The 15,671-nt window shown below is 40.3% G+C and overlaps 1 protein-coding gene across 15 annotated transcripts in view; it reads right to left on the reverse strand.

The window, feature by feature from the left end:
- Phf21a (PHD finger protein 21A) overlaps positions 1–15,671 on the reverse strand; it is a 171,352-nt gene that overhangs the window by 109,490 nt on the left and 46,191 nt on the right. For 11 of the 15 annotated variants that reach the window (XM_026787807.1, XM_026787806.1, XM_026787800.1 and 8 more), the window contains 2 exons: positions 14,448–14,480; positions 12,562–12,648 (listed from right to left, as the gene is read on the reverse strand). In XM_026787807.1, the coding sequence (XP_026643608.1) occupies positions 12,562–12,648; positions 14,448–14,480 (120 nt within the window). The remainder of the gene's footprint in view (positions 1–12,561; positions 12,649–14,447; positions 14,481–15,671) is intronic. The other 4 variants (XM_026787810.1, XM_026787814.1, XM_026787809.1 and 1 more) reach the window with 1 other exon arrangement.

The following is a 15,671-nucleotide window of genomic DNA, read 5'->3' on the forward strand; positions in this document are numbered from 1 at the left end:
CCATGATTCTCCCACTCCAGACAGACGCAGGTTAAGATCTTTCCTAGTAAGCCAGCTCGTGGAGCTACACAGATTACTAGAAATGGGTTAGATCGATATATAAGAGCTAGCCAATAAGAAACTAGATATAATGGGTCAAGCAGTGTTTAAAAGAATACAGTTTCCGTGTAATTATTTCGGGTATAAAGCTAGCCGTGCAGGCGGCTGGGTGGCGGGACACAGCCCCGCCGCTCCAATTACTATATCCCAGCACTGAAATGATGGCTCATAACTTGTAACTCCAGTACCAGGGGTTCTAACGCTCTTCTGACCTTCGAAGGCACCAAACATATATATATATTGCAAAGACATGCATGCAGACAAAACATCCCTAACACATAAAATAGGTGGGCATGGTGGTTCATTCCTTTAATTCCAGCATCAGGAGGCAGCCAGAGTGGTTTCATAGAGAAACCCTGCCTGTCTTGATGGAAAAAGAAGAAAGAAATCTTAAAACAATTAAAAAATATATTATTTCTCCACGAAACGGCAAGATTGGGGTTATCTAAATGGAAAGCTTTTAATGGTAAACCTCTTTGATAAGGACATCCTTGGCTACCTCACAACCTTCCTGGATGTTTAATGAACTAATATATCCAAATAGACCTTCTTGCACACCATGCTACATCCATGAGTACATAGTCAAATGAATCTTCAAAAAGTGAGTAGGAATGTTCCAGGCAAGGAGAAGAAAATTCCCAATGGCAAGAACGTGAGGTTTAGGAAGAGCCTTGGGAGAAAAGACCGACACTGGGGATATATAAGGTGTAGTCAGAGAAAAGGATGCAAGAAAAGCAGAGGAGAGAACTGCGGAAAAGTGTCTGTGCTAATGAATGCCCATGCCTTAAGGGGCCCAGGCTTGTGGAAGTGATACTAGGGTTTTCATCTCTTACCTCCTGGGATACCATGCCTTCACCATAGCAAACTCTCAATAAATGCATGTGGATTCTTGGAATTGTAAAGTTTCAGTAAGTAGATTAGCCTGGTATGGTGGTGCACGCCTGTACCTGCAGTGCTTGGCAAGCTGCAGCCTCAGGGATCGGTAGTTTAAGGTCAGACTTGGCTACGAGAGAGTTTGAAGTTCAGTGTGTTATGGTAAAAATAAAACACTGCAGGTCCCTTAGTGGCAGCAGTGGCAGCAGGTCCCGAGACCAGCAGGCCACGAAGGCAGTCAGTTCCAGACAGGGAGCTGCAAGGTGGGTAAGAAACCCATGCAGAGTGACACTGGATATTTATTTATTTAGTGGGTTATGGAAGGGAAGGGGAGAGAGAAGGAGAAGGGGGACAAGGAAAGAAACAGAGGGGGGGGAGAGAAGAGAAGAGGAGAAGAGAAGAGAAGAGAAGAGAAGAGAAGAGAAGAGAAGAGAAGAGAAGAGAAGAGAAGAAAAGGGGTGAGGATAGGAGCTATGGCAGAGGCTACCTCTTTGGGAGAGAGATGGAAAAGGAAGTAGCTCAGACTGAAAGCAGAAGGAAGATCTGCCTGGGCGGGGCTTGTTTCTTAAAGGGACAGGACAGACCATTACACAGTGTATGTATGTATTGCAGGGGAAGAGGGTGTTACATAAGATCTGTTTTTAAAAGAAAAAAATACAACTCCTAGAAAATATGAAATAAATGGGGCTAAACGAAGGCACAAATTAAGTTCCTAATATATTGAAAGTGGAGTGACAGATGCACTCGCCCCTGTAAAGCACCTGGCTCGTACACCACCTGTCAGGCACAACTTAGGATAATGTTGTCCAAACAGCCAAAGCCACTAAACATTTGGAAATAGAGTCCATGAAAGATCTAACCAGATAGTGCAGGTTCTAGAAAACAGTTACATCAGAAGGGGCGCTGGCTTGCTTTTCACTGCCTTGAATCAACTGCTCTAAGCTAAGGAGGAGACCAGCAAAGAAATAAAGAACATACTGTAGAGTCCAGTCATTTGTGTCACCTCATGTGAGGGTTAAGAATTTCAAATTGAAAGCCAGGCAGTGGAGGCACATACCTTTAATCCCAGCACTCAGGAGGCAGAGGCAGGTATATCTCTGTGAGTTCAAGGCAAGTTTGGTCTACAAGAGCTAATTCCAGGACAGGTTCCAAAGCTACAGAGAAACCATGTCTCAAAAAAACCAAAAAAAAAAAAAAAGAATTTCAAGTTGTACTCATTCCATTTGCCAGCACCTAAACTAAATGGTTAGAACAAACTCTTGAGAGGACAGTTCTAGCCCCTCTACTATACTGCTGCTACTGGGGGCAGCAGCAAGTCACTGACTGCCTTGATTTACTCCACAGTACTACAGTGAGCACTCTGCAATGTCACAGCAACATTACTCAACCAAGCCCCCCCACTCCAAGACAGGGGTTACAGTCTTGGCTATCCTGGAACTCGCTCTGTAGATCAGGCTAGACTCGAACCTGTGTATGCCTCCCAAGTGCTGGGGTTAAAGGCATGCACCACCACCGCCCAGAGTAGCTTCTCTCTCTTAAAAGACATCATCAAATATTTAACCAGACAAGTACAAAATACTGGCAACAAAGACAAGTATACTACAAGAATAAAAATAAATAAGATGGGTTAGAAAATGTTACTGTGAACTATATCATGTCACATGCTTGAAATCTTGGTCTTAAAACTTTCACATTCTAAAAAACAAGGACTTCTTGAATTTTGCATACAAATGGATGGAAATAGAAAACACTATCCTGAGTGAGGTAAGCCAGACCCAAAAAGAGGAACATGGGATGTACTCACTCATATTTGGTTTCTAGCCATAAATAAAGGACATTAAGCTTATAATTCGTGATCCTAGAGAAGCTAAATAAGAAGGTGAATCCAAAGACAAACATATAGGCATCCTTCTGAATATTAACCTTCATCAGGCGATGAAAGGAGACAGAGACAGAGACCCACATTGGAGCACCGGACAGAAATCTCAAGGTCCAAATCAGGAGCAGGAAGGAGAGGGAGCATGAGCAAGGAACTCAGGACCGCGAGGGGTGCACCCACACTCTGAGACAATGGGGATGTTCTATTGGGAACTCACCAAGGCCAGCTGGCCTGGGTCTGAAAAAGCATGGGATAAAACCGGACTTGCTGAACATAGAGGACAATGAGCACTACTGAGAACTCAAGAACAATGGCAATGGGTTTTTGATCCTACTGCACGTGCTGGCTTTGGGGGAGCCTAGGCAGTTTGGATGCTCACCTTACTAAACCTGGATGGAGGTGGGCGGTCCTTGGACTTCCCACAGGTCAGGGAACCCTGATTGCTCTTCGAGCTGATGAGGGAGGGGGACTTGATGGGAGAGGGGGAGGGAAATGGGAGGCAGTGGCGGGGAGGGGGCAGAAATCCTTAATAAATAAATAAATTAAAAAAATAAAATAAAAAAATAAAACTAAAAAAAAAAACCTTTCACATTCATAGTGTTCAAGTCCTTCCTTCACCCCTGCCCAATATAAGCCAGTATAATTTTTCCAGAAGAAACCTGAAATATTACATTTCCTGTTAGATGCAAAGGAGAAGATGCTGATTGCCTAAGTACACAAATGACAGCAAACAAATGGTCAAGTCGTTTCACATAAATATTACACAGACAACATGAACTAGAGGACTCTCAGGGAATGAGTACACTTGGATAAATAAGAAGATAGGTCTCCCACCATAACAAAAGGGTCTCTAAGGAAAGAACACTTCTAAATTGTGCTAAGAATATTAGCCAGTCAAACTAGCTAAACTGTGACCCAGGGAACATTCTATGGATGCTGGTTGAAACTAGAGATAATCAAGTATCAGGTTACTCATATTAGAGCACAGTAACCAATTCATCCTGATGTGGGAGTCCCTTCTGTGTGCTGTCATTAGCATTAATGAATAAAGAAACTGCAGTGGCCGGCTGATAGCGCAGAACTTAGGTAGGTGGGGGAAACTAAAGGGAATGCTGCTGGAAGGAAGAAGGCAGAGTCTGAGAGATGCTATGGAGCCACCGCCAGAGTCAGATATGCCAGAACTTTGCTGGTAAGCCATGACCTTGTGGTGATATATAGATTAATAGAAATGGGTTAAATTAAGATGTAAAAGTTAGCCAATAAGAAACTAGAGCTAGGGCTGGAGAGATGGCTCAGCGGTTAAGAGCATTGCCTGCTCTTCCAAAGGTCCTGAGTTCAATTCCCACAACCACATGGTGGCTCACAACCATCTATAATGAGGTCTGGCACCCTCTTCTGGCCTTCAGGCATACACACAGACAGAATATTGTATACATAATAAATAAGTATTTTTAAAAAAAAAAGAAAAAGAAACTAGAGCTAATGGGTCAAGCAGTGATTTAATTAATACAGTTTATGTGCGGTTATTTTGGGGCTAAGCTAGCCAGGTGGTTGGGATGAACAAGTGGGCCCTCCTCCTACAGAGCTCTATAGAGATTTGCATCGGTATGGAACTTGGTTTATTGATACAAATTTAAGATCAACTTTGATATATGTATATTTCTGCTCTTGATTAAGGTATTGTGTTTGTGCAGTTCATTTAAAAATGTGGCAGTGGTGCACAGCTTTAATCCCAGCACTCGGGAGGCAGAGGCAGGAGGATCTCTGTGAGTTCAAGGCCAGCCTGATCTTCAAGAGCTAGTTCCAGGACAAGCTCCAATGCTACAGAGAAATACTGTCTAGGAAAAAAAAAAGTATAATTAGGAAATATAAGTTAATAATCATCTATAATAGTCAAACTTGTAGTCATGTTAGTTAGATTTTCTAGAGATGTATTTCAGATAGGTATTCTTCAAATCTTTCAGAGACCTTCAGAATATGGCATTTAAAATGTTCAAGAATGTAAGGCTTTTCATGACAATGAGACACATCTGCTCCTGTCAGCATCAAACTACTTCAAGAGGAAGATGGGCATCGAAGAGGCTCCTTATAGAGTTTGTTAGATGAACAGGACATGCAGGATCCATAGTGTCTCTCTCTCCATCTTCCTTCTCCCAGCATTCAGTTCTGTCTTTCCCACCTACCTATGTTCTGCCCTATCAACAGGTCAAGGCAGTTTCTTTATTCATTAACCAAGAAAAGCAACACACAGACAGAAGGACCTCCCACACCATCACCCAACCCTAAGTCAATGAGAACTAAAAGAAACATTAACTATTCTGCTTAATGTCCTATTTCCAAGAACATTAAATAGATAAAAATCCTACAAAGCTATTCACTCCCTAAAACTGAATGAAGAGCACATGGCCATGGATTCTAGTCTGATGAACTATACAGTCAAGGCTAAGTAAGCTGTGAAGCCAACGTCTCACTGTGTGTATTACATGATGCGTTCACACCTGAGTTAAATGTGAACGTTCTAGCTCCTTAGAAATCGGTGTTTTACATACAGGATGAAGGAGTTACACAGAGGAAGTGAAGTACTACAACTAAATGCAGCATCCCATCTAAACGGATTCACATTCCCCAAACTGGACACACTCAACAGACACATGTGCATTAACAGCTAAAGGCATAGTCATCATACAAAACTTCCATAAATAAGGAAGCAGATGCACTAAATTATTTAAATATGAAACCTTAAAATCTAGCCTGCTAGAAAGTCAGGACTAGAAATAAACTCCTAGGGCCCCCTTTCCTACCCACTCATCATTGTTCAAGTCACCCATTGTTATCCATGGCATGAAAACTCAAAGTGTCCCTGAAAGGCTCCTGTGAAGGCCTGGTCCTCAGGGTGGGTAGTCCCACTGGGAAGTAATATGAGTCTTCAGAAGGTAAGGCCTTACTGGGTCACTAAGACTCATTCTCTCTCTGCTTCTTTCTTGATTTGCAATAAAAGCAGCTTGTGCCCTGTGCTTCTGTTATGTGTTACCCTCATTAGAGAGGCAGAGCATAGGGTCATATGCTCTTCTTGTTCTCTGCACAGGATCTCACTATGTTGGCCTGGCCTGGAACTTACTATGTTCACACTGACCTTGAACTCATAGGGATCTGCCTCCCAAAGGCTGGGATTAAAGTGTGCAGCACCACAACTAGCTTGTCACACGCATAGGAAACAGATCTAGTTAGAGCAGACACAGAGACCTTTCCAAAGACTTCAGAACTGTTTTACTAAAATGATCAGCTGAGAATGGCTCCATACATGGCAACGATTTGTTAAACTCTGTGCTAAACAATCTGTCTAAAGTAACAGATTAACTGCAACTGAGTCAGGAAACAAACACACAGAAGAAGATCAGAGACAACAAAGGAATCTTATTTTCCAGAAAGAATAAGGAAAAGGGAAAAGTGAAAGGAAAACAAAAACTAAGACTGAACGGCAAATATCTGAGACCCCTTAAGTGGCAAACAGCGAGTTCTCTGAAAAGTCCAGCTCGGATGAGCGTGGACTGCACACCACACAGAGCACTATGCTTCTCCAGAACTCCTTTTGCAGAGAAGCAGAGCTAATATATGCTATTCTTCTAAGAAAGCATTTTTTGAGGGTCATTTGGAAATATATAGCAAAAATCTTTGTAAAACTATTATGATGTTTTGCTTATTACTACTCTTAGTTAGCACTCAATGAGTTTCAAGTCTCACATCTTCATATAAAATATATCATTACACCCCACCGCCGCCATCACCCTTCCTCTCCCCACCACCCAGCCAGTCCCGTTCTGCATCTGTAGATTGTGCATATGAAAGGGAACATGCACTACTATGGCTCTTCCCATTTGCTTTCAGTCCATGCAAGTCTAGAACTCACTACTTGGCCCAGGCTGGCCTGGAACTTGAGGTAATCCCCGACCTCCTGGTGCTACACTATAGACTGCACCTCATGACTGGCTTGTTACTTATTTTTAGTGTAGTAAAAGTTTTCTTATTAGCCTTTAACCAAACATAGTTGTAGATTATTTTCAGTTATGTTTTAAAATTTATATCCACATCTTTTATAATATAAAAGACTTGGCCAAATGGCTTGATTTGACTAATAAGATGTTAACTGTCTGATGCCAACAGAATCTCAGTGTGAATTTTGGTAGTTTGGCCTTGTGCTCTGGCATTAAAGCATGAAAATAAGTATGCCTAGGAATACTTCATGCTAGGCTTCAGAAGAAATAAGGTAAATACAAGCATTCCTACAATCACAGAGGCAGGCCCAGCCAACCCCAAATCAGAAGCAGATCTGTCTGACCAAAGTCAGCCTGGATCAAAAAAAACTCTACGTGATCTGCAGATCTAGTGGGGAAATAAGTACACCATTAAAGTAACTCAGTAAAACTAGTTTGTTGCATAGAACTGTTATGATAAGAGCTGATCAATATGTCCAGTACACATCTAGGAATTTATTAAGACAATCAGAGCAATGACAGACTTACATAAAAAGGTATTAGTTATAAAAAAATATTCATAATAGGAAAACAACTATCATCAATAGGGAAACATTCTTAAATTATGACTAGTCAGACAAATATTTGAAGCTGTGAAAAATCATGTTTTAAAACAACATCAAAGACAGGAGTGATGATGATACACACCTTTGATCCCTGCACTCAGGAGGCAAAGGCAGATGAGGCTGAGCTCAAGGCCTATCTGGTCTACACAGTGAATTCCTGGGCAGCCTACAGGGCAATGTAGTAAAACCCTGTCTCCAAAACAAACAAAAAGAACATTCAAAAGACAAGAAAATGCTCCCAATACATTAAATCTAAAAAGCAAGATACATGGTTCTTTAAAATTTAAAAAAAAAATTAACTGTAAGTAGAGAAGATCAGTCAGATAAAATTTGTTCGAGAAATACAAGCTATTTTTCTGTGGTACATACTATTCTCTGTCAAATATTACAAACGAACCGACAAGACAGCTCAGAAGGTAAAGGCACCTGTAGCCAAGCCTGACAACCTGAATTCATTTATTCATCTCTCACACAATCATACATCCCAACCACAGCTCCCCTCTCCATTCCTCCCAGCCCCCCACCCCCACCTACCTCCTTCCCCAGGCCTACAGGAATATCTACAGAATACAGCACAACAGGACACAATAAAACCAGACACAAACCCTCACATCAAGGCTGGGCCAAACAACCCAGTAGGAGAAAAAGGGTCCCAAGTGCAGGCAAAAGAATCAAAACCACCCTCATTCCCACTCTCAGAACCATTTAGTAAGACATTTTAAAAACAGTAATTATAAGTAGACACGTGATCACAGATTGTGATATGCTACTGTGGAAGAAACTATTTAGCTGGAGGATATAGCACCTAATCCAGAAATAAACTACACTTCCCAGTCTTCCCTGCAATGAGGGAGGTCATGTGACTAAGTTCAAGTCAAAAAGGTTTAACTGGAAATGTACATAAAGCCCAGTAAACATCCTTAAAAAAGAAAGAAAGAAAGAAAGAAAGAAAGAAAGAAAGAAAGAAAGAAAAGAAAAGAAAAGAAAAGAAAAGAAAAGAAAAGAAAAGAAAAGAAAAGAAAAGAAAAGAAAAGAAGGGGGGGGCCTTCTCTGTTGATTCCTCTTCTCACCAGCTGGAGCTGCTATTTTGGACTCTGATGTGACGCTTCATGCTGAGAACCGCAGAGCAACAGCACAGGAAGTGCCTGGGTCGCTGACACTGGAGAACTCTTTCCAGCCTGTCCACCTCAGAGCTTCTGGGTGCAGGGAGGTAGAAGTGTGCCTAGCTAAGCCATCTTTATGTGGGGGTTTCAGCCATTCACAAACTTGATGGTAAATGGCATTAGCCATAGAGAACAAACAGAGGCTTCAGTGAGATCAGGAGTGGAGACGGCTTCAGGCTCCTTGGAGGAAGCAACAACTTCCAACAATGAGGTGAATCCAGAGAGGAAGGCTGGCAAACTGAGGCAGAGAAAACCAACTTCGGGCTAAATCCTCCCAGGACAAGACACATACTTTGGAGCGTGCAGACTGCCTGTTAGGCAGAGATGTAGCGCAGCTATAAGAATGCACTTGCTTAACATGCGCAAAGCTCTGGGTTCCCTCCCCAGAACTGTCAAGAGGAAAAAAGAAGAAAAAGATTGCTTCTACAGGAAATTAGAATTAAAACAGAACACTAAAGCAACTGAGCATTTTGGCTCTGGAATCAGAATCTCTTTATTCTGCCACGGACCACATATTGCCTGTCAGATATAAATGGAGGGGAAGTGCAGAATGAGAAGGAAATGAATAACTGCTTCTACACTTTAGCCCCACTATGCTTCAAAATAGTTGAATTCTCTGATTAGAGTGAACCATCTATTATGAAGAGAATGCCATAAGGTTTTCAAATGCTAACTATTCCAGGTAAACCAAAGATTGGTGTAAAAAATTTTTTTAAAATAATGTTTCTGGTTTATTTCCCTATCTTAAAAAATGAAACAATGATCAGGCAGTGGTGGCTCACAACTTCAATCCCAGCATTGGGAGGCAGAGACAGGCGGACCTCAGTGAGTTCCAGGTCAGCCTGGTCTACAAACCAGGACAGCTAGGACTGTTAGAGAGAAACCCTGTCTCAAACAAACAAACAAACAAACAAACAAAAAATATGCACTATGGAGATTTTGAAAAATACCTTCCAACATTTTTTATTGATACTGTTTTCATACACATTTGCATTCCAACACACATATAATATACATAAAGTCATAAATGCCTCTTAGCAGAAGCTATTCTATATCACTAAACCACGACTTTAATTGGCTACACAGCATATAGCTTATTTAGCCAACTAAGTCTAGGAATGTTTTGAGTTAAAACTGACAGAGAAAAAAATGAATCCCTGTAGGTGAAGCTGCTTTCTAAATTCACCTTAGAATTTCTATTTAGGAATCTCAAACTACAGTTTGAAAGCACCAGAAACTTCCGAACAAGCATTCAAAGAAATTCATTGAGTTTTAGCCATAGAGGATATTCACTAAAAACTGTATTTTTCCAAAGCACTATCAAAGACTAAAGTTGTATTAATAAGAACTAATAAGTCTACTATAAGAATTGATGACTATCTGCAATGTTGTATTTCTTTAATAAAGAAAAAGTAAGAAAATATTTATATTTTATTTGTACAATTAACTTTATAAATATATAAAAATGTATAGAGACCTGGGCTGTGGTGGCGTATGCCTTTAATCTCAACAGTTGGAGGTAGAGGCAGATGGATCTCTGTGAGTTCAAGGCTAGCCTGGTCTACAGAGTGAGTTCCAGGGTTACATAGAGAATCCCTGTCTCAAAAAACAAACTAACTAAGAAAAAAAAAGGGTTAAATCTTTAACTGTAACTATGACATTATTTTTCAGATTTCTCTGTATTTAACTTTTTCTCACAACAAAAACATGATGTTAAGTTAAACTATTACTCATGAATAAGATAATTCAGATTTTAGTTACTAAGAGGAAAGGAAAAGTTTTGCCAAAGTCTAAGTAGTCTTTTTTTAAAAAAGATTTTTATTTTATGTATATGCATGCTCTATCAACTTTAGGCCAGAAGAGGGCCTCATATCCCACTATAGATGGTTGTGAGCCATCCCGTGGTTACTAGGAACTGAACTCAGAAGAGCAGCCAATGCTCTTAACTGCTGAGCCCTCTCTCCAGCCCCATCTAAGTGGTCTTTTGACAAGGGAAAACAAACAGGTGGCAATAGAAATTTGTTATAAAGTAAAATTTCAGATTATAGTCTAATGAACAACAGCAAGGTTTCCTGTTGCACTGTGAGGAAGAGCCAGTGTTCACATTCAACAGCTGCCCCTTCTTTAGACGCTGTCCTATCCTGGTCTATCAAGAAGGCTATTTTACAGCTAGGCAAATATAAAAACTGCAAGACTGCATCTCAGTCTAAGGTCTTTCTGAAGCTAGATGAGGTCAGTTAGGAAGAAGAAGTTACAGAATAAACCAAACTGAGGTGGTTTGAATAAGAATGGCCTCTATAGGCTCATATATTTGGATGCTTAGTCGCCAGGGAATGGAACTCTTTGAAAGAATTAGAAGGATATGGAGATATAGCCTTGTTAGAGAAAGTGTATGTGTGTGTGTGGGGGGGGGGAGAGATGAGGTTTCTGAAGCCCATGCCAGGCCCGGTCTCTCTCCCTTCTCCTCTTCCTTCCCTACCCCATACTCTGCTTGTGAATCAGTGTCGCTCTTAGTTGTGGCTCCAGTACCATGCTAACCCTTTGAGATGTTCCCTTTCTAAGAGCTGCCTTGGTCATGGTGTCTTTCACAGCAACAGGACAGTGACTAAAACACAAACCTTCACATTAGTTGTCACAAACAAAATTTTCAAATAAATGTAAATTTTTCTTTGATTGAGTTCTTTTAACTTTGTAAAATCATTTCCCACCCCCACCCCACTAATCATTTTCAACTTCTTTCCCTGCTAGAATTCGTTGGAACTTTCAGCAAAAGCGACTTACTTATTGGCATTTTGTCAAAGGAACCCTGCAACTATAAGAAGGCTCAGAGCTAACAGGGCTCTAATGCCAGACACTGCCACAACACACTTTAGAGAACCAAGTCACATGCTAGCAGGGCCTGTTTACATTTTCTCTTACATATTTGTCTTTGCCTCTGTAGCCTATCACCTCCCAGTTTGACTGCTTTTCCTAATCTAAAACACCTCCTGTATGTGGAGAGACAAGACTGGGAAGCATTAAGGAGAGAGGAATCAAAAACAGCGGTTCATCTTCGGCTTAGAAGATTAACTATCTGTGGTTCTCAAGGTTTTATTTCTCCCTTCAATGAAATGAAAAACATGATCAGAAATCTGCAGGAGAAATTATTTGTTGCTATTATTTAGACAACAACATAAAACTCAGTTATTGAAAACTGTTTCGACAACTCTTCAGTAAGACTTCACTAGCACTAAATTGCCAACTGGTTCAGAGTTCTTTGCTCTTAACTCCAAGACAGAAACTGCTCTTTTAACCAGAGATAGGAGTGAGCAAAGAAGAAAAGGGATGCTTCATTGGATTACCAGACATGGACTGGGAGCACCACCGACACGCCACCTGGTGGCAGAAATTGCCCCAGTTGGGAAAGTGGAAGCAAAGTGACCGACCAAAGCAAGCTCCTTGTACAAAACATAAGATGCTCTTCTCTTGCCCAACATAGAGTAACTCTAACAAATTCCATCAAAGAGTTTTTCAAATAGTAGGTCAGCATCTTATAAACATTAGCACAGAAGTCTACAATACTTATAACAGGAGACCTACATAGTGAGCTACCTAGTAGGTTAAACCTTTAAACAGTGAAAAAGCCGACACAGCCACTACAGGACTCCACATCACACATTCCACTTTCTTTGCCCCTTCCCCTGTGGGTAAACTACAGTTTAATTCACACAGTTAATGGCAACCTGCCACATTGTCTTTAAGTATCTGCCAGCAGCATATACTTATGGGATACTCTAGAGACTGATTTCAACCAAAAATAAAAATAGATAAACAGCTCAAACAAAATTAAACTGAGTCTGGCTGCCCACACTTATTTTCACACATGAAGAACAACAGCAGTTCTCTTAGAAGCTTCAAGCACACATATCTTTAGAATACAATGTTAAAAATATGTCCCCGCCTTTCCCTACCTGTTTCTCACTCAGAGCTGTGATTTTGGCTTGGAGTTCATGAAGCTGTTTCTTTAAGTCAGCATTCTGATTGGAAAGAAAAAATATCTGTGAGAAAGATATTCATTTGTTAACATGATAGTATCAGGAAGACTGTGCACATACTGCATTAACAGTGATGAAGCAACCTTTAGCGTCAGTTTCCCATGAATTAAATCATAACATAGACCCCTCAAACAGAAGGGTGGCTTCCTCACAACCGCTGTAAATTACAGGAAGTTTATATATCCTCATCTTGCACTCTAACAGCTACCTTTGTCCTAAAATATTGTTATTCTTCATAGAACGTATCAGTTGACAGAAAATCTAAAGCTCCACTAATCAGACAAAAACAGGGAAATGGAGGTTAAAGAATGCTACCCCGCTGCTTAGCAGCATTATCAACAAAGATAAGAGGCTTTTCTCTACTTGTCCTCTCTCTTATTTAGTAAAATACATTTGTTATTTTAGCCTAGATTTGGAAAGCTGTCAGCAATCTAACTGCCTTCACAGCATATCATTCAAATCAACATGCTGAAATTCTAGGAATCGCAAAGAGAGTACTGTTTTAGACGAATACACTGAGTCTGCCTTTTGCGGGGGTGGAGGTGGGGGTGGGATATTAAAGTTTTCAAATGTTTAACAGAGCAGGAAAGCGAAAGTCACCCCAGTGAGAGACTACTTGTTTCATACATAGCTCCTCCTTTCCCTGCCTGCTCTGCTTCTCACTGTACTAGGCTTACCTCATTTGGGATTTTTCAGTTGTATTTGATATAAGGTTTTTCTGAAGGAACCTAAATTGTTGCCCAATAAGTTACTGACCCTCAGATTTTCCAGGTGATGATCATGAGTATCAGAACTGCCGCTCTGTTACTGACAATGTAGATCACCACATTAAATAGAAAGGACCTGGTAATGTGTTGTCGTTTGGTTCCCTAAAATTCAATTTAAATTGTGGACACACTAAATAAAAATTAAAAAAGGGATGTTTCTCATGGAAGGTAGATGTCAGATAGGAATAAATGTGGCCACAACGGCTACTTCTCAGAGTCAATGTATTGGATTAAAAAACAACAGTCAAGACCACTGAGTCCTTGAGATGAATATTGCACACAACTTCAAAAAAACAATTAATCTGCCTTAGTACCACTCTTCAAGAATTTTTGTTTTGTTTTGTTTTTCTAGACAGGGTTTCTCTGTAGCTTTGGTGCCTGTCCCAGAACTAGCTCTTGTAGACCAGGCTGACCTCGAACTCCCAGAGATCTGCCTGCCTCTGCCTCCCGAGTGCTGGGATTAAAGGTGTGCGCCACCACTGCCTGGCTTCAAGAATATTTTTTTACTTTATAGACAGGTATATATGATCCACTGTCTAATAGGTGCCAAGAAGTCACTACCTGAATAATAATAAGAATCAAGGTAACTTTGGAGAAAGAAATCTCCTGCTGGGCTGTGGCAGCGCACACCTTTAATCCCAGCACTGGGGAGACTGGGGAGGCAGAGGCAGGCAGCTCTTTGCGAGTTTGAGGCCAGCCTGGTCTATAAGAGCTAGTTCCAGGACAGGCTCCAAAGCTACAGAGAAACCCTGTCTCGAAAAACAAAACAAAAAAATAAATAAACCATTCATAGCAATTAAAAAAAAAGAAAAAAAAAAAAAAAACAGTAACAAAGTTGAAACGATAGCAATTTTATACAACTGGACTTTTTTAAACCTATAAAAAATGGTATCAACATGCAATACTTTCTGAGACATGCTGTTTGGGATAAAACTGTTTTAAATTTAACTAACAACTGCATTTTACTACTTTATTGTCATTTTTGATTGTTTTTAATGTTTAAAAATCAAGTTACTAACAAAAGGATTTTTTTACCTGTGGATCCTGCTTCATTTGAGCAACCAGTTTCTGGTAATAAAGAGAGAAAAAAAACTGTCAGTCTCACAAATTAACTCCTATGGCTACTTAGGTTTGGACACACACACACAAATAAAAATAATTCAGTAGCACCATCAAAGTAGACCGAAAGTTTTGATGATGTCTGTAAAAGACTAATGAAGTATTCTTTGTAACATAATAAAGAATCAACTATACCTTTATATTCAAATGAAAAAGTACCTGATTTATCAGTATGGAGGTCAGTGACATCTGCAATTTAAATAAGCAGGTCAGGCCAGGCAGAGTGGCACACGCCTTTGATCCCAGCAAACAGGAGGCAGAGGGAGGTGGATCTCTGTGTATTTGAGGCCAGCCTGGTCTACATAGTGAGTTCCAGACAGCCAGAGCTATCCAGTGAGACCCTGTCTTAAACAAACAAACAAACAAACAAATAACACAAAACAAAACAAAACAAAAAAAATAAGCAGCATGCTCCAAAGGCCAAATACCCATCAGATATTATCACCAGCTGGATTCCTACCTTGTCAAGGTCTACAAAGACACCAACCCAGACAAAAGAGAAGCTGTTTGTAGACAGCAACTACAGGTCTGGCAGGTCTATTGGTCTGGATCCTACATAGAAGGAGCCTCCTGACTTTGTTCTGTCAGCTCTCAACCACCTGGAACTGCAGTCCCAGAGACTCCAAGTCCCTCTTCTGGCTTCTGTAGGCATCAGGCACACATATGGTGCAAATATACATGCAGACAAAACACTTAAACACATCAAATAATAAATAAATGTCATCTGACCTAGCCAAACTGGCAAAAAAAAAAAAAAAAACCCAAGAGTAACAATAGCAGTGCACAGAGGAATTTAAATGATAAAGAAATACAAAAAGGCTGCTCCTAAAACCCAAGGCTAGATACCTACAATTAGCTATTTTCCAGTGAATTTTTTATATAATAATACAAAGAGTTATCACACTCTTTGAATAATAAGACGCTTTTAAAATGTTGTTAGAAAATATATAAAATTCACAACACACTCATCTAGAAACCAAGCTTTTATAGTTTGAGGTGTAATAATATGGATTAATATATAATACTATATAATAATATGACTTGCAAAAAGCCCCAAACTGCAATGTTATGAACCCTTATATCTTTTAGATTTTTTTATTCCTTCCTTCCTTCCTTCCTTCCTTCCTTCCTTCCTTCCTT

The sequence above is a fragment of the Microtus ochrogaster genome (genome assembly GCF_000317375.1).
Source record: "Microtus ochrogaster isolate Prairie Vole_2 chromosome 14 unlocalized genomic scaffold, MicOch1.0 chr14_random_1, whole genome shotgun sequence".
Classification (NCBI taxonomy): domain Eukaryota; kingdom Metazoa; phylum Chordata; class Mammalia; order Rodentia; family Cricetidae; genus Microtus; species Microtus ochrogaster.